This window comes from Momordica charantia (assembly GCF_013281855.1).
Source record: "Momordica charantia cultivar OHB3-1 chromosome 7 unlocalized genomic scaffold, Mcharantia_2.0 BLBB01000007.1, whole genome shotgun sequence".
NCBI classification, from domain to species: domain Eukaryota; kingdom Viridiplantae; phylum Streptophyta; class Magnoliopsida; order Cucurbitales; family Cucurbitaceae; genus Momordica; species Momordica charantia.
The window spans coordinates 18,718,875-18,746,789 of record NW_028275165.1 but is presented as its reverse complement, the minus strand read 5'-3'; the positions used below and the strand labels follow the sequence as shown (position 1 = coordinate 18,746,789).

The 27,915-nt window shown below is 32.9% G+C and overlaps 3 protein-coding genes across 3 annotated transcripts; 2 read left to right on the top strand and 1 right to left on the bottom strand.

The window, feature by feature from the left end:
- The first annotated feature begins 127 nt into the window (after window positions 1-127).
- Window positions 128-4,555, top strand: LOC111009772 (protein SIEVE ELEMENT OCCLUSION B). Its single transcript, XM_022282977.2, has 7 exons — window positions 128-441; window positions 546-641; window positions 1,447-1,895; window positions 2,200-2,297; window positions 2,397-2,530; window positions 2,621-3,088; window positions 3,740-4,555. The coding sequence occupies exons 1-7, from the start codon at window positions 202-204 to the stop codon at window positions 4,322-4,324; spliced, it is 2,070 nt and encodes a 689-aa protein (XP_022138669.2). The 5' UTR covers window positions 128-201; the 3' UTR covers window positions 4,325-4,555.
- Window positions 4,556-9,092: 4,537 nt separating this feature from the next.
- Window positions 9,093-15,749, top strand: LOC111009773 (protein SIEVE ELEMENT OCCLUSION B-like). Its single transcript, XM_088126493.1, has 7 exons — window positions 9,093-9,397; window positions 9,501-9,599; window positions 9,716-10,164; window positions 10,297-10,394; window positions 10,501-10,634; window positions 10,916-11,386; window positions 14,961-15,749. Exons 1-7 carry the CDS (start codon window positions 9,164-9,166, stop codon window positions 15,543-15,545), a joined length of 2,070 nt encoding a protein of 689 aa, XP_087982619.1. The 5' UTR covers window positions 9,093-9,163; the 3' UTR covers window positions 15,546-15,749.
- Window positions 15,750-19,592: 3,843 nt separating this feature from the next.
- LOC111009579 (protein SIEVE ELEMENT OCCLUSION B) lies at window positions 19,593-26,075 on the bottom strand. The gene is made up of 7 exons (XM_022282703.2): window positions 25,808-26,075; window positions 25,505-25,600; window positions 23,345-23,793; window positions 22,694-22,791; window positions 22,460-22,593; window positions 21,141-21,614; window positions 19,593-20,459 (listed from the first exon to the last, which is right to left on the bottom strand). Exons 1-7 carry the CDS (start codon window positions 26,006-26,008, stop codon window positions 19,869-19,871), a joined length of 2,043 nt encoding a protein of 680 aa, XP_022138395.1. The 5' UTR covers window positions 26,009-26,075; the 3' UTR covers window positions 19,593-19,868.
- Between the last annotated feature and the right edge of the window lie 1,840 nt (window positions 26,076-27,915).

Here is a 27,915-nt window from a genome sequence, read left to right as displayed (position 1 = left end):
TAAAGCTCAAATCCAACAGCACATTCTTTTCTTCAGACAAGAAGAAATTTGGTTTCCTTCAGACTCTTTCCCTTTTCTTTCTCTGCTTCTCAACAGTTTTTTGTGTATAAATACAGGCTTACAATTCCTTCTAACAACACAAGCAAACAATTTTTCTCTCTTTTCTTCTTTCTCCTTCCTCCTTTTTTTTTCATCCGCAACATGGAAACCACCGCACACAAGGTTCCCGCCGCTGCACCGGCCTTGCTGCATTCTAAGCAGCCATCCGTCACCAAGGAGGAGTTGAGCAATATGAAGCATTACTCCGACGACCTCGTCACCGGGCACATTTACGCTAAACATCGCGACGACGACACAACCAAAATCGACCTCCCTAACTACATCTCAGTCATCGAGGGCATCATCGCCACCGCTGATCGAATTACTGAAACTGTTCATCGGGTAAAACTACTATTATTCATGTACACATATGAATTTGTTTGGTTTCATTTAATATTTTAGAGTTTCGTCTTGTAAAAATGAATGATGATCATATACCATTGTAGGGAACTGAAGGGAGGTTGGTACATTCAAACGACTCCTTGGCATCCAGTGTTGTGATTGAGCCTCCACTTTGTACTCTTCACCGTATCTCCAGCGAGGTCATAATTCATACAAATTTGATCATTATATATAACTCTATTAGATAACATTCTTGTTTTACTTTTTCACTTTTTTTTTAGTCACACTTTTTCTTTGTTCTCGTTTTTTTTTTAAAGAAATCTAGGAATTTTGCAACTAATTATATTTCTTGTTTCTCTCAGGGAACATTCTAAAAATTTTATAGAAATTTTGAAAACAATAAAAACAAGTTTCTTTTTTTTCTGGTTTGTTTTATCATATTTGAATTCTTTGGATTTGCGGTTATGCAATTCATTTTTCTTTATTAAAAATGAATAAACAGAAATAAGAAACAAGAACTTTACCAAACGAGCCCTAACGTTTGTGTTTCTTGTTTCTTGTATTTCCAATTTTATTAAGAAACTTAATTATTTGGCTACTATTTATATTTCTTATTTGTTGTTTTTTAAAAATATTCTCAAAAGTGTAAGAAATTTTGGAAAGAACAAAATCAAGTTTCTTATGTCTTGTTCCATTTCCAACTTATTTCAAACCATAAATAAAAACATTATTTTATCATATTTGAATTCATGGGTGTTAGAAGTCATGCAATTCTATTTTTCTTTATTAAAAATAAAGAAACAAAAACAAGAAACGGGAGCCCGTTACCAAACTGCCTTAAAAGCTATAGATTTCAAGGTTATATCAAATTAAAAGAAAAAACCCACTTTTTGAAAATCTCTAGCAATTTTGAAAAACACAAAAAAGAACTACTTTTAAACTTCTATCCATTTTAGTATATATACATGGAACTGATAGTTAGAAAAATGTTATTATATTCCTCAGTTGTCATGCAAGGCTCCAGGAATTGAAAAAGCACACGAAACCACAATAGAAATCTTCGAAATATTGGCAAATTATCCATGGGAGGCCAAGGCAGCTCTCACTTTGACAGCCTTTGCAGCAGACTATGGAGACTTATGGCATCTCTACCATTACTCCCAAGCTGATCCATTGGCCAAATCATTGGCAATTATCAAGCGAGTTGCTTCCTTGAAAAAGCACTTGGACTCACTTCGATACCGACAAGTGCTTCTTAGCCCCAACAGTCTCATCCACAGCTGCTTGAAAGCAATCAAATACATGAGTCAAATTAGAGAATTCTCCAAATATGATGTCAAGGAACTTCCTGAATTACCTTCTGCTCTTCGCCAAATTCCACTGATCACTTACTGGGTTATACACACCATTGTTGCTTCGAGAATCGAGATCTCGAGCTATCTCAGCGAAACCGAGTAAGTATTTTTGTTGAGATATCTCCATAATCTATTCGCTAAAACTTTTAAGTTTATTGGTAATTTAAGAAGTTTGAGATAGTTTCAGAGCATGAGGTTTTCAAACTTTTATACTGTTATTTCCTCTCCGTCGAAACACTTTTTTTTAATACTAACAGGTGGAGGTGGAGAATCAAACTCATAACCTCTTGGTTGGAGATATATGTCAATTACCGATAAACTATACTCGTTTTGATATCTCTCTATCGAAACTGTAACTTACTTTATTAATTCAATATATATGTTTGTGGTTGTTTTATTTCAGGAACCAGCCACAGAGATATTTGACTGAACTATCTGAAAAGATGGCCATTGTACTCGCTGTACTTGAAAAGCATCTAGAAGCCATTCGAGAACAACATGGTTCTTCATTTATTGTGATGTTATATTATTGATTATTTGTTAACCAAATTTTGGTGTGACATGAAAAATAACATAGTATTTTGTTGTGTCTGATCGCAGAGGAGGTTGATCTCTACCGCTGGTTGGTTGACCACATCGAGCATTATCACACTGACATTACAACAGTTGTTCCTAAGCTGCTCAGTGGCAAGGCCGAAACCAGGCCACTCATTGATGGCTCTTCCTTAAGAGAGGTCTCTGTTATATCATCGATCATCATGTAATGTTAAGATATCTATAAATGATTAAATTTATTCTAATCCGTAAGCTTTATGTGTTAACAGATTGGCATTCAGGAAAGTTTGTCGGGGAAGAACGTGATATTGGTAATTTCGGGGTTGGATATCTCAGATGACGATATCAAAGCTCTTCATCTGGTTTATAATGATTTGAAAAAAGACAACAGGTATGAGATTGTTTGGATTCCAATCATCCCGGAGCCTTATCATGAAGATGATCGAAAGAGATATGACTACCTACGGTCTGCAATGAAGTGGTATTCCATACAATTTACTACAAAAATTTCTGGCATGAGATATATTGAGGAGAAGTGGCAACTTAGAGAGGATCCATTAGTTGTTGTACTTAACTCACAGTCTAAAGTGGAGTTCACAAATGCAATTCATCTGATTCGAGTTTGGGGAACTGAAGCAATTCCTTTTACATATGATAGAACTGAGTTTTTGCTGAGAAGAAACTGGCCTGAGTCAACCCTCATCAAATTCACTCACCAACCAAGACTAAATAGTTGGGTACGTATAATATGCGATCAATTAATGCATGTATTTTCTATTTGTTTTTGTCAAGGATTTCAAGGGATCTTATAAAGGTTTTATAATAAACATGTTTGAGCTATTTCACTCCTAGTCGATTGGTTTTGAGATGAAACTACATGAATATTAATATGGTATCAGAGTACAAAAATGTTCAAACAAGTATCCGGTCCAAAAATGAGATCCGACCAAGATCAATGAGCCAAGAGAGCCATGATCTTGAGGGGCTGAGCATGTTAAGGAACCCACGACCTTACAAAGGTTTATAATAGACATGGACTACTCTTGTCCTAGCCAATTAATAGTTTCTACATATTATATATCCTATAAATGATTATGTTGGGATTGTAAGGAGAATGCGAACAAAATACCACATTGTCTAGGATCTCTATTGATATGAGACATTTTGGGTGGAACCAAAAGTAAAGTCGTGAGGGTTATTTCAAAAGCGGACAATATCATACCATTGTGGAGATACTCAGATAGTAAAGGTACCAGATATGTTGTCCTTAACCAGCATAAGCTTTTGGATTCATTGGGAACTCCTGTATTGTCGTTTATTTGTATGGATTAAATTTACCCTAACCTATTAGTTTAAAACTAATCTATTTTGTTTTGATTTTCAATTAGATCAACCAAGAGAGGAGCATTCTATTCTATGGAGGAAAAGATCCCAACTGGATCCAACAATTTGAAGAGAGAGTAGACATTTTGAGAAACGATCCTTTGATAATCGAAGGACGTTCATTTGAGATTGTGCGAATTGGAAAGGATGCAAGAGGAGAGGATGATCCTGCACTCATGACTCGTTTCTGGACCACACAATGGGGCTACTTTGTAGTGAAGAGCCAGATCAAAGGCTCAAGTGCGAGCGAGACAACTGAAGACATCTTAAGGCTGATTTCTTACCAAAATGAAGATGGCTGGGTTGTTCTCACTGTAGGCTCAGCGCCCGTGCTCGTCGGTCGCGGCGTTTTGGTTCTACGATTGCTCGAGGACTTCCCCAAATGGAAGCAAACTCTGCGCTTGAAAGGATTCCCTGATGCTTTCAGAGAATACTTCAATGAGTTGGCTGTGAACAGCCACCAATGCGATCGAGTTATTCTTCCAGGATTCAGTGGATGGATTCCCATGGCTGTCAATTGTCCTGAGTGCCCTCGTTTCATGGAGACTGGTATTAGCTTCAAATGCTGCCATGGTGGCACTCATATGTGATCATCATTCATCAATCCTTCTAAGCTTCCAGAAGTCATTTCTGTCCTTTGATTATGTTCTATTACTACTATGCTAAGACTGCTACAATAAATGATGCTATTTGTTTGCATCGCATGTTCTATGTTTTTTCTGTTTAATTCGAGACCTATGGTCTCGTTAGCTATCATTTGTTTGACGTCTTTGAATGTTTTATGTTATTTAATATATATCTACTTCAATCATCATGTAATATATTATTGTGTCTTACTATTATCAATTTTTAAATCTTTGTTTGGTATCTTTACCACCTTCCTGGATGTCGAATGTTTTCAATCCCTCACCCATATTTATTGTACTAAAAAAAGAAAGGAAAAAACATCTCTCTCGCTCAATCTTTCATTATATGAAAAACATAACATAGGCAGATAATCTAAAATTGACAAGAGAAGTAGGAACAAGTTTTATGTGTTAATAAGGATTAGAGTGGAGGAGGTTTAGAGATATTTCTACTTTTAATCAAGCTATGCTGGCGAAACAAAGTTGGAGACGGATCAAAACTCGAATGGTCTAGTGGCGGCACAAGTGTTAAGAGGGAAGATATTTCACAAGTGGCAATTTTTCTGAGAGTCAAATTAGGTTATGACTCAGATGATGAAGTCATTTAGGGCCTGGACAAGAAGGATATTTTTAGAGTTAAAAATACCTATAGATTGAGAGTCAATTACACCACTCCAAAGAGGTTAATTCTTCTAGCAATGAAAGGTAGTGTAAGATTTGGAAACGGTTTTGGAAGACTATGTTGGGTTGGTAAAAAGAATACAAACAAAAGTCTGGTGTATATAAGAGAGGACAATTATATCTATTGGTACGAGACATTTGAGATGAAACAAAAAATAAAGTCCAAAGTGAACAATATCATATCATTGTGAGACCGCAATTCACCTATTTTACATGTACAGGTTTGTTTGAAAGGTATGGAAAATCTTTATTTACAATCAAAACTATTGACAAAAAATAAATTAGGTCTTGGGTCAAAGTTAAAAGTCAGCACAAAATGCATTTGAGAATGAATCATGGGGAAAATTGCATACATCGTACCTGAGTTTTATATTTTACAGAAATTTGGATTAAAATTATATTATTTATTTTATATATATTATCGTACATTATTTTAATCATTATTTGTTTTAGGCCTAATTTTATGAATAATGTTATTTAAAGAATAAATTACAAAAATAACGTAGATTTAAAATTATGAACAGTCGTAAGGCGAATTTAGGGCCGCTACCTCAAATGATGAGGTTGATGGAAATCGCGTAAATATATACGAAGATACCTTTTCATTAACAGGTGATTAAACATTAAATTAAAATAGATCGAATTAGTTAAAAATTATTCAAATAGGTCCAAAAATATTTCAACTATGTCAGATACATATAAAAATAATTATTATAATACACACAAGATTCACAAAATCGGCCCAAACAAAATATAAAATTAAAAAACCCCGAATCAATCCAAACAATATAAAATATAAAAACTATCAAATTAGTCTAATATAAAATATAAAAATAATTAAGAATACTCACGGAATCATCCCAACCATATAAAATATTAAAACAATAAATATAACAAGCCAAAATCTTTTTAAAAAAATAAACAAATTCAAAATTAGTTTAACATAATTCCCACCAATCCAATATAAACCAATACTCACCAAATTAGTTTATAACAGTAAAAAGCATACCAAATAGAAAAAGCAAAACCATACATAAAAAATAAGTGACTTGTTCATTTATTTTCTAAATCTAAATAATTGAAAAGCATACTTTTAAAAAGAGATTAGTTCGATGAAGGCACCTATATCAATAAGATCATGAATTCGAATTTATAAAAAAAAAAATCGAAACAAAAAAAGCCGCGACCTAGGTGTGAAGGGGAGGAAATCACAGTCATGACGCGATTTTCTGTTGACTTACAGATTTTAGTGTCGCAATAGCGGCTGTTATTTTTGTAATTGTTTCCAAATACATTATTGAAAAAAAGCCTTTCTAAAATTCAAAATTTTCTCCAAAAAGAAAAAATTCATTTTTGAATTTCTAAGAGTGTTTTTTTGTTAACCTTTCTTTCTCTTTCTCTAATAAGTAATATTTTAGAAATATAAATCTAAGAAAAATTTCAGAAACTATTCTTATGAAATTAAAAAAGTTAAATAATTACTTTTTATAATAAAATGATCTTTTCAAAATTTTGTTTTTATTAAAAAAAATAGAAAACAAGAATCATTAATCTAACATTATCAATATTATTCAAGTACAAAAATTAAAATTAATCATAAAATACTTTTTAGTTTTAGAAAACAAAAAACCAAAACCATTTGAATTTTTATGTTCTAAAAAAATGTTCTTTAGAAGTGATTTTCTACTTGTCCAAAATAAAATAAAATAAAGACGTCAATTCTCTTTTTTGAAAAAGTTTCGGAGGTCTATTTTTCAAAATAAAATTTTAAGGTCTATTTTCAAAATTTTCAAATTCACTGGTAACCCTCCTCTCCGAAGTAAGGACAGTCAAAATTTTTAAAAGAGGTAAAATCCCTCCTAACTTTTGGTTCAAATAATCTTACGGATTTATAAATTTTGAAACAAATTAAAAGAAAAACGTTATAATCTTAATTTTTTTTAATATAATATGTGGGGTCTTACAACTTCTTAGTTGGAGTTATATGTCAATTACCGCTCAACTTTACTCGCTTTTAAAATCTTAAATTTTCAATAATCTAAAACAAATTAAATGGGAGATAATAATGATCGATGCATTTAACTATATCATTAGAAATATAAGCATATTCTTTTCCTTGTTGCAACGGCTTGGTTTATTTATTTTAACGATTTAATCTGTCCTTGGAGATTTTGTCGCTTCTTCTTTAACGATAAAGTATTCAAATTATTCGGCGTTGTAATTTTCAAGATTTACTTTGAACAAAAATATGAGTTTCCACAGAGATTCTTTTCATTCTCTTTGTTACCACTCAGATTTACACAAATTATTTTTCCAACTTTCAATTGTCTAAATATTATCATCATTCTTTTGCTCAATATTTATTTTGTTAGTTTTAACATATACTGTGTAAAATAAAAACTTTAGTTTTCCAAATATAATGTGTATTTTTAAATATGTCATCACTTTTCTTTAATTTTTTTTAATAATGCGTTTTTATCTCATAATTAAGTTTTGAGTTTGATTTGAATCCTATATGTGCTATATTTGGAAATAAATATTTTAATTTTAGGTTATTTTTGTAATGGACTCTTTTAAAATAAAGAGTGATTTTGTATCCTCCAAGAAGGAAGAGTGGTGCCAAAGATAGCTCAGTAGAAGAGTGATTTTGTATATTATAAAAACAAGTCATATGTATCGATGAGTTTCAAATTTTATTTTTGAGTTTAACAATATTGACAAAATTAGGGTAGTTAGTCAAAGTCAAAAATCGTGGACAATGTACATATTCTACACATGGTAGGTGATGTGGACTAAATCGTGTACGTCGTACGCGATTTCAATGAAATTGCCTACAACGTACACGATTTAGGTAAGTCGTGTATGTTGTACACACGATTTACCTTAAATCATATGTACGTGACTACGTGGTACTCGAGTATTGAACTCGTGTACATTGTACACGATTTAAGGTAAAACGTATACAATGTACACGAGTTCACCCAATATTTTTTTTTATGTTATTTATTCTTTAAAACCATAACAATTTGCGGGCTGAATTCGAAAAGTATTCCTACAAACTTAAATTTAACTTCAATTACAAACTAAAATTTTGAAAACCCTATAATTTTACCGAGTTTTATTAGAAAAATATTTTATGAGAGTAGAACATCAAACAACTAATTTTTTCCTCATATTTGAATCACTTCAATAATTTAAGGTTCATTTGATAATATTCTCACTTTGTTTTTCATTCACTAACTATTACTGTTTCTTGTTTCTTATTTTTAAGAAATAACAAAATCAAACACTTTTTTTCCGTCCCCATCTTTTTCCAAAACACAAATAAATGCATTATTTTAGCATTAGTGACTTATAAAATGCAAATAAATACTAAAAAGTAAATAATATAGCTTAAAAATTTTGAATATTTAATTTAAAATGAATTTTCATATAAAATTTCACTTTTTTTTTAATTTTAAAATTGTAGAAAACAAGCAACCAAAAAATGGTTATTATATATATATAGAAAAGAAAAAGATGAGAAAACAAGAGATAGTTACCATATATAATTATGTTGCTCTTTATTGAAAAAAAGAAAAAACTAGAACCAAGAGATATTGGGTCTGGTTGGTAACATTATATTTCTTTATTTTCGTTTTCATCTTTAATAAAAGAAAATAGAATTGTATGATTCTAACCTCTAAAATGATAAAACAAAACTAATTATAAACGAAAATAAGAAACGAGAATATTACCGCTCTTCATATCACCCAATAACAGTTAGTAACCAAGACATTTCTATTTTTTCACACTTCTATGTTCAAATCCTCATCCTAATATTAATATTATAAAAAAATAAAAAAAAAACAAAAAAACAAGAAGAACAGACATTAAAGTAGTGAGATGGACCCCTACAAAATTATGGGTTTGTACTGAAAATACTCAGATCCAGCAGCACACACATTCTTTTCTTCAGACAAGAAAAATTAAATTTGGTTTCCTTCTGACTCTTTCCCTTTTTATCTCTTCTTGAAGATCTCTCTATGTATAAATATAGCTTCAAAAATCAAATTAACAACACAAGCAAACAATTTCACCAGCTTCTTTCTTCTTCTTTTTCTTCTCTCTGCACCCAAAACCATGGCTACTGGACTCAAGGCACCCACCACTGCATCTGAATTGCTCCATTCTAAGCAGCCCTCCACCCCCAAGGAGGAGTTGAGCATGAAGCATTACTCCGACGACCTCGTCACTGGCCACATTTATGCCAAACATCGCTACGATGACACAACCAAAATCGACATTGACAATTACATCTCAGTTATAGAAAACATTATCGCTACCGCTGATCGAATCACTGAAACTGTTCATCGGGTACTACAGTTTATATATAAAAGAATTATAATTTTCTTTGTTTTAGTCCATTTAAAATCATTTTCAATGAATGATGTGATTAATTTATATCATATCTATGCAGGGAACTGAAGGACGTTTGATACATTCAGACGACTCTTTGGCTGCATCTAACGTCGTGATCGAACCTCCACTTTGTACTCTTCATCGTATCTCCAGTGAGGTCATTATTAGTTCATAATATTTACGCCCTTTTGATAATCATTTTGTTTTTAATTTTCTGCTTTTGAAATTAAACTTACAATTACTACTTCCATCTACGTATTTATTTCTCTCTAGCTGTCCTGCAAAGCTCCCGGGATAGAAAAAGCACACGAAACCACAATAGAAATCTTCGAAATATTGGCAAATTATCCATGGGAGGCCAAGGCAGCTCTCACTTTGACAGCCTTTGCAGCAGACTATGGAGACTTGTGGCATCTCTACCATTACTCCCAAGCTGATCCATTGGCCAAATCATTGGCAATTATCAAGCGAGTTGCTTCCTTGAAAAAGCACTTGGACTCACTTCGATACCGACAAGTGCTTCTTAGCCCCAACAGTCTCATCCACAGCTGCTTGAAAGCAATCAAATACATGAGTCAAATTAGAGAATTCTCCAAATATGATGTCAAGGAACTTCCTGAATTACCTTCTGCTCTTCGCCAAATTCCACTGATCACTTACTGGGTTATACACACCATTGTTGCTTCTAGAATCGAGATCTCGAGCTATCTCAGCGAAACTGAGTAAGTAGTTTTGTTGAGATGTACTAAATTTACTGTAACATTTTTGCTTGAGCTTTTGAATTCATTGGTAATAGATAGTATCGAAGTAGGAGGTCTTTGAACCCCTATATTGTCATTTCTGTTTTATTTCAGGAACCAGCCACAGAGATATTTGAACGAACTATCTGACAAGATTGCCATCGTACTTGCCGTGCTCGAAAAGCATCTTGAAACCATTCGAGAACAACATGGTTGTGAACATTATTTTTGCAAAATTTTCATTGTGATATCATACATAGGTATCTGTCAAAGGTAACTTGAAAATAAGAAGAATATGTTTGTTGTTTTTGATGGCAGAGGAAGTTGATCTCTACCGCTGGCTGGTTGACCACATTGAGCATTATCACACAGACATTACATTTGTTATTCCTAAACTTCTTAGTGGCAAAAATGAAGCCAAGCCACTTGTTGCCGGCTCTACCTTAAGAGAGGTCTGCGCGATATGTTATAAACTGTCGTTATTAAATTTTTGTTGACGAAAATAAAGATTATTATTTTTTATTGTTCTATTAATTATAAACTATTTGAAATAAGTTTTAGGGATGATGTTTCTAAATTGTGATATTTTTTAACCGTCGTCGTTAACATGTTAATGACAGTTTTTTGTTGACTGTCATGTTTGTTCTTTCTTTGATAGCGCAATACAGTGACTTTTAAAAGTTGTCGTGAAATCTATTCGTGACATTTTATGCCTTAATGTATTTGTCCACAGGTTAGCATTCAAGAAAGTTTAGCGGAAAAGAACGTTGTATTGGTAATTTCTGGATTAGATATCTCCGACGATGATATCAAAGCTCTTCATTTGGTTTACAATGAATTGAAAAGAGACAATAGGCCGTATGAGATTGTTTGGATTCCAATTATCCCTGAGCCTTACCATGAAGAAGATCTGAAAAGATACGACTATCTAAGATCTACAATGAAGTGGTACTCGATACAATTTACTACAAAAATTGCTGGCATGAGATATATTGAGGAGAAGTGGCAACTTAGAGAGGATCCACTAGTTGTGGTACTCAACTCACAATCTAAAGTGGAATTCACAAATGCAATTCATCTGATTCGAGTTTGGGGAACTGAAGCAATCCCTTTTACTCATAATAGAACTGAGTTTCTTTTGAGGAGACATTGGCCTGAATCAACCCTCGTCAAGTTCACTCACCAACCGAGATTACAAAGTTGGGTACGTACATAGTCATTCTTTTACGCCAACGTTTTTTGTTCTTGTTTGAAAAACATAATTGCATTTGATAACTGTTTCGTGTTCTTTGAGTAAAATAATATTTTTGTGGCTTAAATACAATATACTTTGAGTTTTGGTTTATTTTGGTCCCTGTATTTTCAACTTTTGTTCATTTTAGTCCGCGGTACTTTCAAAATTCATCTTGGTTCTTGATGTTTTTTAAAAGTGACAATTTTGGTCTCTATTTGTATAATTTAAAATAAATTATACACATAACGAAAACCCTTTAATATAAAATGATGGTTACATTTCAATAAACATATTGGGTATAATGTTGCGTTGAAATTTGGTAGAAAAAACGATATTAAAAATAAAATTAAGGGACAAAAATTGTCACTTATTAGAAGAACGTTACTAAAATGAGTGACCAAAATGAATATTTTGGATAAAAAGAAACAAAAATGAACACAAGTATATGAACAAAATAGTATTTTAACAATAAACAAAAAAATATTTTGTTATTTCCAAAATTAAATTCTGGTAAGATTTCTAAAAAAAATGAAAAACAAAAACATAAATAAGAACCCAATGCTCGAGCTTCTCAATCAAACTAGAAATGGAAACCTTAGAGTTTGTCTGATAACGTTCCGTTTCTTGTTCATATTTCTTCATTTTAATAAAGAAAAATGAATTGTATGGTCTCAACATCCATAAATTCAAGTATGATAAAACAATGCTTTTATTTATATTTTGGAACAAAATTGGAAATGGGAACAAGAAAGAAGAACTTGTTTTGGTTGTTTTCAAACTTTTTATACAATTTTGAGAATGTTCTAGAAAAAAAAAGAGAAATAAGAAGGGTAGTTAATTAGTTGCAAAATATACTTATATTTGTTAAGAAAATTAGAAATGAGAAACAAAGTGTTAGTTAACTCAAAGCTACAAATACAAAGTTTGAATGTTAGTTTCTAATTGGTTTCGTCAAAGACCTAGTTTTTAGGAAGTTGTTGATATTCCTCTTTTTAGTTGTAGTCTAGTCTAAGTTGCTATTCTTATGGGTTAGTTAAGTAGCTAATTATGTGGAGTTAGTTAGGTTTATTTTCAGCATCATAGTATGTATTTATATGGAGCACTAATGAATGAAATCATTACTTCCCCCCACTTTCTTATTTCTCTCTCAATAAGTTCATCAACAGTGGTATCAGAGCCTTAAATTCTTAAGGGATCTGTGAGTAAGGACTAGTGAGATATTTTCGAGAGAAACTAAGTGATACACCTGTGAGAGTTTTGTCCAATGGAGTTAGGATCAAACAATCTTTCTTCACTGGCTCCACCTGTGTTTGATGGTGAAAACTATCAAGCATGGGCAATCAGAATACAAGCCTACATGGAGGGTTGTGATTATTGGGAAGCAATTGAGCAAGATTATGAAATTGCTCCACTCCCTGATAATCCAACAATGCATCAGATCAAGACTCACAAGGAGAGGGTTACCAGGAAGGCAAAGGCTCGAGCTTGCCTATATGCAGCTGTGTCTCCCACCATATTCAACAGAATTATGGCATTGAAGTCAGCAAAGGAGATCTGAGAGTTCCTCAAAAGTGAGTATGAAGGTGATGAGAGGATTAAAGGCATAAAGGTGTTGAACTTGGTGAGGGAATTCGAGAGAATCCAGATGAAGGATTCTGAGTCCATCAAAGAGTACTCAGACAAGTTGATCGGGATTGCTAACAAGGCAAGAGCATTAGGAACTGATCTATCTGACAATAGATTGGTTCAGAAGATTCTGGTTTCAGTACTTGAGAGATATGAAGCAACCATTGCTTCCTTAGAGAATACTAAAGACCTCTCCAAGTTCAAAGTGATAGAAGTTGTTAGTGCTTTGCAAGCACAGGGGCAGAGGAGGTTGATGCGACAAAAAGGAAGCATTGAAGGGGCATTGAAAGCTAGAATGCAGCAGGGAGAATATGAAAGAGAGAAGAAGTGGAAGAAAGGAAGTGGCAGCAATAGCTCAGAGTCTGTTGTAAAGGATGCTAATAGTGCATGCAAGCACTGTGGAAAGCATAATCATCCACACTTTAGATGCTGGAGAAGGCCAGATGTGAAGTGTAGAAGATGTCATTTATTGGGGCACATTGAGAGGTTCTGTAAAGAAGCAAAACCTCAACAGCAAGGAGGAGCACATGCTGCAGTACAACAAGAGGAAGATCAACTCTTTGTGGCTACTTGTTTCTCATCAATCACTCAATGTGACAGTTGGTTGGGTGTACCAATCACATGACAAGTGACAAAGAGTTGTTTAAGGACATTGACAGGTCATTTAAGTCAAGGGTGAAGATAGGGAATGATGAGTATCTTGAAGTAAAGGGGAAGGGCACAGTGTCAATAGAAAGCTGTGTTGGAACCAAGTTGATTACTGAAGTATTGTTTGTCCCTAGGATTGCTCAAAACTTGTTAAGTGTTGGTCAACTAGTAGAGAAGGGATTTAAAGTGTTGTTTGAATATGAGAAGTGTCTCATTTCTGATTCTAATGGAAATGAGTGGTTCAAAATAAAGATGCAACACAAGAGCTTCTTATTAGATCCACTAGAGAAGGAGCAGATAGCTTTCAAGTGTCAAGTGAATGACACTGAGTTAAGGCACAAAAGATTGGGGCATTTTCATCAAAAGGGGTTGTAGTATCGGCAAGAAAATGAGATGACAATAGGAGTACCAATTCTGGAGGAGCTTAAAACAAACTGCGGAGTTTGTTTGCAGAAGTCAATCTGGAAAGAAGCTGAGAAACTGCAGCTCAGCCACACTGAATTATGTAGACCTCAACCAACTCTCTCACTGAATAGTAGCCGATGGATTGAAAATCAAAATGGTTGTAATGTCCAGGTGGTGAGGATTGATAATGGGATAGAATATACGTTGCAAAGATTCAATTCTTTCTGTGACGAAGATGAGATAGAGCATCAACTCACTGCTCCATATTCTCCACAGCAAAATGGAGTTAGTGAGAGGAAGAATAGGAGTATTATGGAGATGACAAGATGCTTGTTGCATGAGAAGAATTTGCCAAAGGAGTTTTGGGCTGAAACAGCAAACACAATCGTCTCTCTATTGAGTAGACAACCTACAAGGGTCTTGGAGAAGAAGACACCCTATGAAGTTTGGTTTGATACTAAACCAAAGCTGGCCAATTTGAAGGTGTTTGTAGCATTTGAGTCAGGAGGAGAATGCTAGTTAACTCAAAGCTACAAATACAAAGTTTGAATGTTAGTTTCTAATTGATTTCGTAAAGACCTAGTTTTTAGTAAGTTGTTGATATTCCTCTTTTTAGTTGTAGTCAAGTCTAAGTTGCTATTCTTAAGGGTTAGTTAAGTAACTAATTATGTGGAGTTAGTTATGTTTATTTTTAGCATCATAGTATGTATTTATATGGAGCACTAAGTAATGAAATCATTACTTCCCCCACTTTCTTATTTCTCTCTCAATAAGTTCATCAACACAAAGTAACAGTAACGTTGCCAAAGAGACCCTTGTACTACTGTATCTTTTAATTCATGTTTGTATATAATCTTTCAATCAGATCAACCAAGAGAGAAGCATCTTATTCTACGGAGGAAAAGAACCCAAGTGGATCCAACAATTCGAGGAGAGAGTAGCGATATTAAAAAACGATCCTTTGATCATCGAAGGGCGTTCATTTGAGATTGTGCGCATTGGAAAGGATGCAAGAGGAGAGGATGATCCTGCACTCATGGCTCGTTTCTGGACCACACAATGGGGCTACTTTGTAGTGAAGAGCCAGATCAAAGGCTCAAGTGCGAGCGAGACAACTGAAGACATCTTAAGGCTGATTTCTTACCAAAATGAAGATGGCTGGGCTGTTCTCACCGTAGGCTCGATGCCCGTGCTTGTCGGTCGCGGCGTTTTGGTTCTACGATTGCTCGAGGACTTCCCCAAATGGAAGCAAACTTTGAGGTTGAAAGGATTCCCTGATGCTTTCAGAGAATACTTCAATGTGTTGGCTGCTAAGAGTCACCAATGCGATCGAGTTATTCTTCCGGGATTCAGTGGATGGATTCCCATGGCTGTCAACTGTCCTGAATGTCCTCGCTTCATGGAGACTGGTATTAGCTTCAAATGCTGCCATGGAGGTGCTCATATGTGATCATGATTCATATATATCAATAATCTTTTTATTATGATATATGTCACTACTATTACTACTACTATTGTAATCAATAATGCATTGCATCTGATTTGATTCCACGTTTCTTTATTGAAATTATCGGAGTCCAATTGGTCTCGTTACTGATAAAAGTTTATGTATGCTTTGTATTACTCAAATTAAATGGTTATCGATGTTTCTCAACCACATCAATTTAAGTACTTTATCTGGTTGTTGTCACACTTTCACTATGTTTTGTAGTTAACTAATACTTAAGTATAAAAGGTAATGAGAGCAGAGATAGGAAAAAACCCGTCTTTTGTTTGAAGAAGTATCATGTGAGACCAAAATCTTTTTGATAAAGGTCACAGGTGGAGAATGGGAACGACTCATCGGTGTCAATAGGGTGTGATCCTTACCTCGTGAGGAAGGAAATAGTCGACCTTTCGAAGTTCAAGTTCCTTTAAGTTGCTTCTTGTTTTTTTTTTGGGATAAGAAATCGATTCATTATGGCCAAAGAACAGCCTAAAGATATGGGACGAGGAAGCCCCTTCTAAAATAACTAGCAAAAACAAAGTTCTCCTGTCTTGAAGGACCATAAAGACACTAGTTAGGCTGGTTTGCTTGATCTAATGTTGATTGTTAATTTCATTAGGTTTTCTAATACTTAAATATATAAAATTGATAAAATTGGAATCATATGATTATGGCTAATAATTCAAGAAAGATTAGCTCTTCGAATATGTTTTCTTTAAAGAATATAATATTACAATTTTGAGGGGAAATTTTCAACCTTTTAACTTATTAAAGAAAATAAAAAAACGTGGGAGGACATTGCAGATGTCTAGGACGGACCTGACTTCTTCTAACGATGGAAGACTACTCGAAGACATCTGAGGCTAGAGCATGTTGTGAAAGAAGCACACTGTGCGTGCTTCGACCGTGTCTCCAGGGCACATTTGAATGTAGATATCATGAACGTGAGGAGCACAATACTACGCTGAGAAATCTGGACAACCACTCCTCTATGTGGTGATCACTAGCGCATCCAGTGCTCCAGCACCCAGCTTCACTGGAGAGGCCTAGACTAAACTAATAAGTGCTAATTCGGTTCGTGTCGACTTCATTCAAGAATGCTGCCACCATATTTGGTATTATAACGTAGGCCTTTAAACTTTGCTCAGGTTGGTACCTAAAAAATTTTCACCTATGTATTTGATGATTTGCAAAGGCCTGGTTCATTTGTAGTCAAAGTAAAAGACACAAAAGAGAACTGAGGGAAGGCGTAAAGTAGAGTCGAGAGTAAAGAAACAGAGGCAGTAGCGTAAAGAAATGCCTGTTGACAAACATGATTAATGCTTTTTTCAGAAGTGAATATCAAAAGGGCACAAAGAATCAAGACTAATACAGGGAAATAAATGCTAACCGCATCTATGAGTGTTTTGGGGTCATGCTTTTTGAGAAAATAGAAATAAAAAAACGGAAACATTACCAAACAGGTTCTAAACGTGTGTTTTTATATAATATTGATCAAGGAAGGAAGAAGCATGTTATTCTACTAGCCAGGTGGATCCAACCATTTGAGGAGAGAGTAGAAATATTGATAAACGATCCTTTGATCATGGAAGGATATCCATTTGAGATGTGTTGAGGAGAGAGTAGAAATATTGATAAACGACGATCCTTTGATCATGGAAGGATATCCATTTGAGACTGTACACTTCGGAAACAATGCAAGAGGAGAGGATGATGCTGCACTTATGGCTCATTTTTGGAACACACAATGGGGATATTTTTTAATCAAGAGTCAGGTAAATGATCCAAAGTACGAGTGAAACAACATAAGATAATTAATATGGTATCAAAGTTCAAAATACTCAAATGAGTAACCAGTCTAAAAATGGAATCTGGTCAAGATCGATGAGCCAAAATAGCACGATCTTGAGAGGACATATTAAAGATCTCACATTGGAGAAAACGAGAGGAACCTAACAATGGTTTATAATATGAGTGGACTAATTACCCATTAGTTTTGAGATGAAACTGCATGTATATTGATGTATGGTATCAAAGCCCAAAAGCTCAAACAAGCATTCGGTCCAAAAATGGGATCCGACCAAGATCGATGGAACTCCATCAATCTTAAGATTGATTTCTTACCAAAATGAAGATGGCTGAGCTGTTTTTACCGTAGGCTCGACGCCCGTGCTCGTCGGTCGTGGCGTTTTGATTCAACGATTGCTAGAGGATTTTCCAAAATGGAAGCAAACCTTGCCCCTTAAAGGATTCCCTTATGCTTTTAGAGAATACTTCAATGAGTTGGCTGCAAAGATCCACCAGTGCAGTGAAGTTATTCTTCCAGGATTTAGTGGATGGATTCCTGTAACTGTCAATTGTCCTGAATGTCCTCGCTTCATGGAGCCTGCTGTTGGCTTCAACTGCTGCCACAAAAGGGCTGATATGTGAGATGATGATGATCCATATATATCATAATATAATAAGATTGCAATCTTATTATATTATGATACATTTGAAATGTTTCTTTATTAAAATATTGTCCGACTCCAATTGGGTCTCGCTACTGATAAAGCTTATGTATGTTTTGTGTATTACTTTTAATTAAATGATCATCAAATGTTTCTGAATCACCACACATCAAATTAACTACTTTATCTGGTTAATTGGAGGTTATTTTCATTAGGCCTTGTAGTTTACTAATACTTAAATATATAAAATTAAGAAAAATGGAATCATACCAAAGATACAATTTGAAGTACGTGAGAAACATAAAAAAGGAAAAAAAAAAAGAGCTAGCTAAAAGCGCTCTAATGAAGAGAAATAGTAAAAATATCGTAACTGCAAAAGAGAGATGAGACTTTGATGTCCAAAGAAGAGGCTAAAATTATACAGTCATCCAAAGATGAGTATAAGATCGTGATGTATTTGAGAAAATGCGGTTGTTACGCTCCAATCAAATACTCCAAACAAGAGCTCCGAGCATTGCTCCAAATTATAATTCCCCTTCTATTATTCATAGGGAAGAAGGAGAGGGCTTCCCATACGAAGTGGTGAATGTGTTCAAAGGAGTGGGAGAAAGGTGCTGAAAATGCCAAAAATATAATTCCACAGCGTGTAGGGGCAATAGATGATCCAATGATTTAGCAGAGCACTTGCAGCAGAAAACACCTGCATGGATAAATAACTAGAGACTTGTACTTGAGCTGAAGTTTTTCGCCCGTGTTTTAAACCTCGATGAAGGATGCACCATATAAAAATTTGCATTTTTTTGGGAAGAGCGCTTCAACCTATTAAAGAAAATATTTGGTATTATAATGTAGGCCTTTAAACTTTGCTCATGTTGGTACCTAAAAAAAGTATGTTCTATTTATTTGATGATTTGTTCTGTATCATTAGTGGTATATTATTATTCTTTACCTTATAAAAATGTGGAACCAAGGACAGAATATACCAGGAGGTAAATACATTGGTAAAAGAGAAAAATAAAGAAGTTAAAAAGGAGATTCTGTCGGTTGTAAAAAGATAAAGCCTGTGAATAAGGTAATTAAGAACACAAACAATCAACATAAAGACTGCTAAGGAAACACTAATTTACAGGTTATATATATGGTGGGTTTTTTTGAATATTACAATCCATTTTCCTTATTGAAATAACACTAATGACGACTTTAATAATAATTAAATAAATCTAGTTGTTTTTGGTAAAAAAAAAAAAAAAAGAGTTGAGAGAGAGTAAAAAAGCATTAACAGGTAGAAGATTTGATGCGATCCTTTGAAACATTCGGTTGAAGAGAAACAACCAAACGTTTGGGGACATTTATAAATCTCCAAATAGTCTATGGGAGGATATTATTGTCTCTACATCTACTTGGTCTTCAAAATCAAGTCTCTTTTGTAATTACGATATATCTACTATTTCTTTCAATTGTAGTGCTTTCAGTTAGACCTCATCTTTTGTATATGTATGTTTCTCGTATACTTTTAATGAAATATGGTTCCTCTACTTCTAAAAAAAGAAGATTTAAATGATAACCGTGTTAACCATGTATACTTTATTATAATAAAACAACACTCTAAACTCATATCATTGAAATATGTAGCACACAAAACATTTTGAATATCGTTGTTGACCATGTGCCCACCCTAATGGGCATACATGAGATGCACTAATGTGTGTTGGATCCATATCAGGTTCGAGAGCCTCCTCAACGGAAACTTCTACTTCTTCCCGTGTGGAAGACATTATTATTTAGTAGAATATATATATGCTAGTATTATAGTAAATTCAGCATAAACTCAAGTTTCTTATTTGTTAGCACCGCGACCGTGGCAGCACTTGAAGTTAATACCCGTCTCCATAAAGCGAGTACACTCGGGGCAATTGACTATCATAGGAATCCATCCACTGAACCCAGGAAGAGTTACTCTTTCACATTGATGAGCCGTGGGAGCCAACTCATTGAAATGATCTTTGAAAGAATTGGGGAAGCCTTTCATGTTCAAATTGTGTTTCCATTTGTTGAAGTCTTCAAACACAGCCAAAACCAAATTCCCACGACCTACAAGAAGAGGTGCAGAGCCCACAACCAGAACGGCCCAACCATCTTCATTTTCATAAGATATCAGTCGCAAGATGTCTTCTGTTGTTTCACTTGCACTTGAACCAATTAATTGACTTTTGAGTACAAAAAAGCCCCATTGTGTGATCCAAAAACGAGACATGAACCTAGAATTTTCAGCTCCTTTGGAGTTATTCCCTATTGGTACAATCTCAAATGCTATGCCATTGTCTTTCATCAGTCTATCATTCTTGATGTCCACCACTTTCTCTTCAAATCGTTGGATCCATTCGGGATCTTTCCCTCCATAGAATATAATGCTCCTTTCTTGATTGATCTGAGAAAAAAAAAAAATAATAATGTTCAGATTTTATAGTATATATGTTTAGTATCAATGTATCAATATTCATGGAGTTCAAGTACAGCTATTTTGGGTTCACAAATCTTAAATTCGAACACCATATTAATATTCATAGGTTCCATTTCAAAGGCTTAGATCTCTTGGTTGTGTTTGGTTGGTCATCTTAAAATCGAAATTTGAAAATAATTGATTCAGTAAAAATAGGATTGTTTTGAGTATTTTTAAATTTATGTTTTTTCACAGATTTAAAAATTGAATCTTAATTTAAAAAATTGTTCAAAGTGTCTAGTAGTATATTTGTAAACTAGTATTATTTATTAACATATATATTATACATTTTGTATAATTATTATTTTATAATATTATATATTATATATTTTTTAGTTTTATAAAAAATGAAAAGAGTTTATAACACGATGTAAGATATTTATCAAATTTTTATCTTTCTTAATGCAATTCCGCATTTTAAAGTTTCAAATTTAGAATTTGAAAATATTGAGACAAAAAATGTTGTTTTAAGAATTTACATGGTTTATATCACATAATCCAAAAACAGTTTTCGAAAACTGAGTACGAAAACAAATCAACCTCATATTCGAGATGAGATTCTAGAAATAGACACAGAAAATAGGAGTAATTAAAAGAATTTGCACATACCCAACTTTGTAATCTTGGTTGGTCACTGAATTTGACAATGGTTGATTCTGGCCAATTCTTTCTCAATAAGGTATTTGCCCTCTCATTGGAAAAAGGAAGAGCATTAGTTCCCCAAACACGAAGTAAATGAATTGCATTTGTAAATTTTACTTTGGATTTGGAGTCAAGCACCACCATTAAAGCATCGTCTCTAAGTTGCCACTTCTCTTCTACAAATCTCAGTCCAGCAATTTTTGTAGTATATTGGACTACGTACCATTTCATTGCTGATCTCACATGCTCATACCTTTTACGGCTCTGTTCTTCATCAAAAACTTCTGAATTCATCACAGGAATCCATACAATCTTGTAATTGTCCTCTTTTTTCAGCTCATCGTGAACTAAATGAAGAGCTCGAAGATCTTCCTCTGAAATGTCCAATCCGGAAACAAGTAATATCACATTCTTTCCTCCCAAAGCATCTTCGATTCTTTCCTATAAGAATGTAACAAAAATAATGTAGCCTATTAATCATAAAATTAAAAAAAGAAATTCAAAATTGACGAATTTTCAAGTCTAAGATTCATTTGTTAATGTTCCATTCGGTAAAAGCGTCTAGACAGGGGCCACATTTCTATACTGGTATGATATATATTATCCCCTTTGGACGTTAGCCCTCGTAACTTTATTTTTTGTTTCACTAAAAATGTCTCGTATCAACGAAGATGTTGTTTCGCACTTATATACTATTGATCTTAATGTGAGACTTTCGTTACATTTTCCAACATGTTCTTGTTTTCTTGTTTCTTATTTCTTGTTTTTGTTTCTAATTTTTTAGAAAATCTAAATACTCGATAACTATTCCTATTTCTTGTTTCTATTTTCCAAAAAAGTTTCTAAAATTGTGTAGAAATTTCGGAAACAACACAGTCAAGTTTATTGTTGTGTTTCTAATTTTTTCTAAATAAAAATATTATTCATTATCATTCTTGACTTATAAATATATAATAAATATTAAAAAAATATAAGATAAAATAAAATAATATTTAATTAATTATACTTTTTTAATAAGGACATCTCTACCATTTCTCTCCGTGCTTTATTTTAGTCTTATTTTTTTTAGATTCCTCGCATCCTTTTTCAAATGAAATGATCTCTTTCAAAAATAATTTTTTTAAAATTAATTTTCATATATGAAAAATTACTTTTTTTTTTAATTTAAAATTGAAGAGAATTAGAAATAAGAAACGAGAACTTAGAATCCTAGGAGACACAAAAAGAAAACTATAACGTTTTAGAATTCGTGTTTAGGTTTGGACTAAGTAGTGTGTATTACTGACCTCCTTGTGAGTCAAACCATTGATTAAAGGCTTGGCATTAGTCTTGCCTTCGAGCAGCTTAGACACAACCAATGTTATTTCAGTAGGAAACTGATCGATATGATCAACAAGCCACCTATATAGATTAAGTTCTTCTGCATCACAAAATTAAAACCAAGCATTAGAAATTACCATATTAATTCATGGCTAATTAAAAAATACGAAGCTTAAGGTAAAAATTGGCATTTAATCGACCTTGCTGTTCTCCAATAATATTAAGTTGGCTTTCAAGTATACTGAGGATGGCATTGAGTCTCTCACTCAATTCATTCAGGTATTGCTGAGATTGACTCCTGAGATTGTACAATAAATCACACTTAGCCATTTCACATTGCCGTATTAAATTTTCAACGACATTTTCACATGTTTATATATAGGTTCAACACCCACGATATTTCTATTATATTATAAAAAAATCGACAAAATATATCACTATTTCAATGAAATTGAGTTTTGAAAAAGGTAAAATGCGCTTATTTTGTCCATTTTTTGTAATATCACCAACAAAATTGAGGCCTTTATATTATGTTCACAAAATCTACATTTATTTAATCATTTATAGACATTTTAACACTCTCCCAGGATTTGGGAAGAATATGACAATACATAGATTTGAACACACAATCTTCTACTTTGATACCCATATTAATATTTATGAAAATTTTATCTCAAAAACTAATTAGCAATAATAGGAGTAGTTCATGTATATATAAACTTCATTAAGTCCCTAATCTTTTCGAGGTTAGATCTTTAACAACTTGTATACCACATCAAGTTGGGTCATACAAGTTCCCATATAAACATAGTTCATTTAATGGAATGACATTAATAGGGATTCGAACTTACTCGGTGCCTGTCAGGTAGCTGGAGATCTCAGTTCTCGAAGCCACAATAGCGTGTATAACCCAGTAAGTAAACAGCGGGATTTGGCGAAGGGCAGATGACAACTCAGGAGTTTCGCTGGAATCATATTTGGAGAAAATTCTGACTTGATTCATGCGTTTGATCACCAGCAAGCAACTGTGTATGAGACTGTTGGGGCTAAGAACTACTTGTCGATACTTGATGGAGTCCAAATGCTTCTTCAATGAGGTTGATTGGCGCATTGTGGCCAAGGACTTAGCCAGTGGGTCAGCATTAGAGTGATGGTTAAGGTGCCATATGATTCCATGGTCAGTAGCAAATGCTGCGAGAGTTAGAATTGCCTTGGCTTCCCAAGGATGGCTAATCAATATGTCGAAGATGGCAAGAGTAGTTTGATGAGCTTTCTCTATCCCCGGAGTCTTGAATGCCAACTGATATATACTAATACATTTGAATTCTTAACTAAATTTTAAAATGGTTACTGATATGCCTAATTAAGTAAGATATGAACGTTGTAAAGAGAGATGCTTAATATTATTGCTACAAAAAGGGAAAAGAGGAAGAAAAAGATAATGAGCTTGAAGTTGTAAAGAATTAAAGCTATTTAGGTGATTTTTTCTTCTCAAAAAGTTTGTTTATATATATATATATGTTCTAACACAGCCCTCAAAAAAGGATTGACAAGGGTTTCGAGTCTCTTGCTCACACAAATTTAGAGGTCTCAAGTTTGAGTCTTCTTCAGAAGTACAGTTTCCAATAAATCCTTTATGTCTCTCATGGGTGCGAGTGCCCTCGGTTATAGGGAGATTAGGTGGCCGTAAGCTACATCTATCATTGCTTTCGGATTATATATATGTTTTATCCCTAGTGTTTGAGTGTTTTTGTCAAATTTTGTCTCTTTTATTTTAACAATTTTCAATCATATCACTCTCTTTTGATGGAGGTCAAAATTGACTAATAATAAATTTATATGGCATGATATGTACTAAATGAGTTAGTAGAAAGTTTAGACGGAAAATTTGACCACGTAAGAGAAGAAAAAACAAATTTGTACCAATTTCTCAAAATTTTAGAAAATGAGTTATGAATTTTTCTCTCTTAGATGACTTAATTTCTCTCACAAATTTATGCAGTCACACAGTATCATGTCAGATAAGTTTATCATTAATAATTAATTCTAATATTGATCCATAAGAAAATGGTATAACTAAAAAATATAAAAACATATTTTGTAAGCAATAGAAACTAAATAAAAAATAACTCAAATATTAGGGACAAAAACATACCTTTAGCATTAAAACTATTTTCTATTACTTTTAATTTTAAAAAGCATTTAAAATTAGTTCTTCTCTTCTTGTATTTTATTTATAATTTAATCTCCACATGTAACACATTTAATTCAAGTTATACTTTTCTAAAAAATAATTATTACATTCGAATAGAAAATTTAATAAAAACACAACTAAAACCATGTGAAAAAAAAAATTATTGCTAAAATTATTATTGTCGTGGAAATTGTATTTTGAGGTGTATTTTAAGGCCGTGTTTAATAAACATTTCATTTTTTTATGCTTAAAAATTAGGCTCAGAAACATAACGTTCGTGTTAAGGATCCTACATTGTAAAGAGAAGGAAACATGGACTACTCCTCTCATTGTCAATTGATTTTGATATGGTATTAGAGCCTAAATGCTCAAACGAGCAATCGATCAAAAAATGGGATCCGGCCAAGATCGATGAGTCAAAAGAGTCACGATCTTGAGAGGGCATGTTAAGAATCCCACATTGAAAAGAGAAGGAAACATGAGCTACTGCTCTCATTGTCAATTGGTTTTGAGATGATGGAACCCCATGAATATTAATAGTTCGTCTATGCATGTTCTGTTTTGTTATATAGTTTTTATTAATATTTTCTAAATCTAGAACAAATTTTGAAGGGAAAAAAATAGTTTTCAAAAAGTAGGTTTTTATATATATATTTTAATTTGGCTAAGAATGGAAGTATATTACAAAGAAGTAAAAACTTATCACACAATCGAGCATAATTTTTAAAAATTAAAAACAAAATTGTTATCTATTACAGTTGAAAAATAATCGCATATTATATTATTGTTCATATAAGTTTACGAAAATTTATATGACCTCATTAGAAATTTTCTGAAGAATATCAGCTGGAGGATCAACAGTCACGGTGGTTTTATAAGAATCGTCTGAATATACCACACGTCCGTCGTGTCCCTACAATGAACAATACACAACACAATTCAAATCAGTCATTTGAGTAATTTGTAATAAAAACAACTAGAAACTGAACAACAACATATCGCGAAAGCGAACATAATTCAGCGATAACTGGCATATATCTCCAACTAAGATATTATGAGTTCGATCTCCCACTCCCATATGTTGTACTTAAAAAAAACATATAAAAAAACTTGGTATTACTCGAGAAAAAGCTTCACTGATTTGATCAACATTTGCAAGAGTGCTTTCGAGAAATGAAATATAATTATTGACATCAATTTTGGTCTTTTCGTCGTCGTCGTCACGATGCTTAGCATATATATGACCCGCAACGACATCGTCGGTTAGCTTTCTCAAACTCAGCTCTTCTTTGGAGGGAGTTTTGGGAGTTAGAACAGACATGGTTGTAGAAGGCAAAAAGATGGGAGATCTTGTCTGAAGGGGGGCAAAGGGAGAAAAATATGTTTGTGTGTTTTGTTGGGCTAACATTTATTAGCTATTTATAACCATTTAAAATGTGATGGAACATTAAAGTTAAAGACAAGAGTAAATTAATTAAGGTAGCTACTGTTTTTGGTCCAAAGAATTGTATGTGAAGATTGAGCTTTAATAAATTACCTAAGTGAGTTAGTGGGGCCAATCTTGCCTTCCTCCTCACGGGTGCCTATAATTTAGCAAAGAAAATGGTCAAATATTAATTATAAGTTTGTTAAAGGTGGTATCTGTATTCTGAGTATAATACTTCTCTACTAGAAATCTCTCATCTCTCTTCTTCTCTATATTGTTATTCTTTCCTATCTATCAAAATTTTAGTGAATACAATTTTTTAAGACTCGTTGCATGGTAATAAGGATTTTATAGTCATCTAAATGATCAATGGGATATCACTCATACGAGCATAGTAGTTAAGAGCCTCTTTGGTTGAGAATTCAGATTATGTTTATTGTTTTTAGATTCATTAAGTGAATAGCTATGATCCAAATAGAAACTTTGAAAACTATGGATTCACCGAATAAAATGGATTAAGTGAATAAAATGGATTGAAAATTCAGATTCTAAATTTGAAATTTTAAAATGCATAATTATATTTAAAAGATAAAAACTTTGATAAGTACTATACTATTTTATGTTATAAATTCATTTCATTTTTATTTAAAATTAAAATATATAGAAACATAATATACTGTAAATTATATAATATTGTAAAATAATAAGTATACAACATTATAATATATATGTTGATTAATTAATTAATAATATTATAGATTGAACTAAATAGTTGGTAACTACCATCACCTTACAATTATATATATATATATATATATTATCATCTAGGAGTCTGTTTGGTCTTAATATCTCTATATTTGAGGTATGCACACTGTCTCCCTACTCGTACATATGACTGGTTTAAACCCAAGTCTTTATGGATATTCCTTTGAAGTCTTAAGCCATCAAAGCTATCCCTTGAGACCTTATATATTATTACTAAACATACTTTGGAAATTTTTTAAATTGTGATTCAATTTCCAAATCTGCTACGAAACACGTATTAAAAAACACTAAGAAAATGAAATATAATTATATTTTTGATTGAATCCTTGATCATCAACCAAACTTTACTCCTAAGATATCATTTTTACTTCCTCCAAGAGACGATCGTCAGTTAAAAATCTCTAGAAAGTGATGTGATCGTGTGCTAACTCAAAGGAAAGATAAAGAAATAGCGGGTAAATAACTGATTTTCTTTTGTTTTTTTTTTTAAAGTGAAAGAAATATAAAAGAAATCATCCTAAATAACTCAAGACAATAGAAGGATTATGAGAATTTAAATAATAAATGATCTATACAATGTATTAGACAGATTTGAGCATAGGTAAAATTCAAGGTTTACCATTATTATAACATATATCATGTAGATTTTTTTTTTTTTTTGCTATTTTTATAAAGTTTCTTTGGATATACATTGTTCCCTACAAATTAAAATAGTTAGCTATAAATCTATTCTTTTAAAAGGCAAATATTTTGTCTTCACTTTTATCGAACTACCCAAATAGCAACCTTATAACATAAGGCTGAATTGTATACTCAAAAAGTTCTATAAAATGATCGATTCGTATTGTCACAATCTCAATTTTTAGGGGTTGATATTTATTATTAAAGTTAAGAAAAAAGAAACCTAAGTTCAGGACAGTTTTGTAAAGGGCAAAGATTACAAAGGACCCAAATTCACTTTTCTTTTTCCCTTATAGGAGCATATATACTTTAGAAAAAAGTGGTAAATTAAGTGGGTAGTAAGTTTGGCATTACGT